We start from the raw sequence: 1,887 nt of genomic DNA, 5'->3' as shown, positions 1-1,887 counted from the left end.
TATGCTGAAGGTGGCAGGTTCAAACCCAGTCCCAGCCAAAAAAAAAAAAAAGATCAAACTCCTGGGCTCAAGCAATCCTCCCACCTCAATTTCCACCTTAACTTCCTAAGTAGCTGGGTTTATGGGTGAAAGCCACTGTGCCCAGCTTAATAGATTTTTAAAATAAATAAGTTTAAAAGAAAAGAACAGTAGCCCATATGGTTTTAGAAATGACAACTGGGGCTCAAGTGGCTAAGGTGCCAGCCACATACACCTAAGGTGGCGGTTTTGAATCCAGCCTGGGCCCGCCAAACAACAATGATGGCTGCAACAACAACAACAACAACAACAAAATAGCCAGGTGTTGTGGCGGGCACCTGTGGTCCCAGCTATTTAAGAGGCAGAGGCAGGAGACTCGCTTGAGCCCAAGGAGTTGGAAGTTGCTGTGAGCTGTGATGCCACAGCACTCTACCCAGAGGGATAGCTTGAGGCTCTATCCCCCCAAAAAAGAAATGACAACTGGCAGGGGAGTTAAGGAATGATGGAGGCTGAGGAGAACCTGTGGTACAGGTCTCCTGGTTCAGGCTGAATGAGGCAAATACAACTGGTGGCTTAAATTATGAGGCCAAGGAGATGTCTGCTGTGCTGAAGGATGGGCTGGCGTGAGCGGTGGGTAGTGGCATGAAGGAAGCACAAATGGACAGTGTTCTGGATCTAAGGAGTTACAAAGGTTGTTGTGATAACTCTTCTGTCTTCCTTTCAGAAATGGGCCTGAATTTGAAGCTAGGATACGACAGAACGAGATCAACAACCCCAAGTTCAACTTCCTGAACCCCAATGACCCTTATCATGCCTACTACCGCCACAAGGTCAGCGAGTTCAAGGAGGGAAAGGCTCAGGAGCCCTCGGCTGCCATCCCTAAGGTCATGCAGCAGCAGCAGCAGGCCACCCAGCAGCAGCTGCCCCAGAAGGTTTGGAGCTCAGCCCCTCTGCCCACTTCCCCAGGGAAACAAGAATAAGGAGGTGTATGTAATTAACCCTCATGTCCAAATCTCACAACCTCCCAGGGAGACAAGTGAGATTGTCATCCTAGTCTCACAGAGGCAGATTTTGGGCTCAGACAGCAAAGTACTGATAATAGTTGGTATTTCCTGAACACTGCTTATCAAGTTCTGTCCTCAATACTGTAGGAGCTTTGTCTCATTGACTCCTCACATATGATTCATGAGGAGGCTGACAGAGTGACCATTTTATAGATGAGGATATGAGGATTGGAGGTGTGATTTATCAGGGCCTGGATCATGGATGGGGTGAGTGCAGTGTCCTGGTAATGTGGAGGACTTCCTGCCTGACTGTGCTGAAGGAGGCAGTGTGGTATTGGGTCCCTTCTTGTGCCATCCCTTCTGTTTCATCTTCCCAGCTCCCCTCCACTTGGTCTGCCCTAATACTATTCTCCATGAACTGAGGCCCAGCATTAGGGTCTGTTAAGTTTGTCAGGGAAGACAGAGGCTAACACATTTTGCTTCTTATGCTGGTCCATTTTGCTATACTCATGAACAAGAGACAGCTGCCTCTTGTTAGCCTCCTAAGGGTTCTGGGATGTAAAGGTTGAGGTCAGGTTCTAAGAAATGCTTTGCAGTTGACTGCTTCTAGGGCCTTGGGCTACTTCAGTTTCCACAACTGTAAAAAGGGTCCATATTATCTGTTCTGTTTATGTCATGGTACATGTGGAGGTCATGGAAACACTTTGTACAGTGGGGTTCTCTGCACACATGTAGGCTTTACTGCCTTCTATCCTCTTAGGGAGATTTAATAAACTGTGTTCCTATTGGATCTTCTGCCATCCAGTTTTGGCCCTCGATTTCAGGGCAGGAGCAAAGATAACAGAGGGGCATGGGTCTTGAAGCT

At 47.9% G+C, this 1,887-nt stretch overlaps 1 protein-coding gene across 1 annotated transcript in view; it reads left to right on the top strand.

The window, feature by feature from the left end:
- SF3A1 (splicing factor 3a subunit 1) overlaps positions 1-1,887 on the top strand; it is a 24,453-nt gene that overhangs the window by 9,759 nt on the left and 12,807 nt on the right. Inside the window, exon 3 of the mRNA XM_003789872.3 lies at positions 743-950. Within this exon, the coding sequence (XP_003789920.1) occupies positions 743-950 (208 nt within the window). The remainder of the gene's footprint in view (positions 1-742; positions 951-1,887) is intronic.

The sequence above is a fragment of the Otolemur garnettii genome, unplaced genomic scaffold (genome assembly GCF_000181295.1).
Source record: "Otolemur garnettii isolate 467f Iridium unplaced genomic scaffold, OtoGar3 scaffold00038, whole genome shotgun sequence".
NCBI lineage: Eukaryota > Metazoa > Chordata > Mammalia > Primates > Galagidae > Otolemur > Otolemur garnettii.
This window is presented reverse-complemented; position numbering and strand designations above follow the sequence as displayed.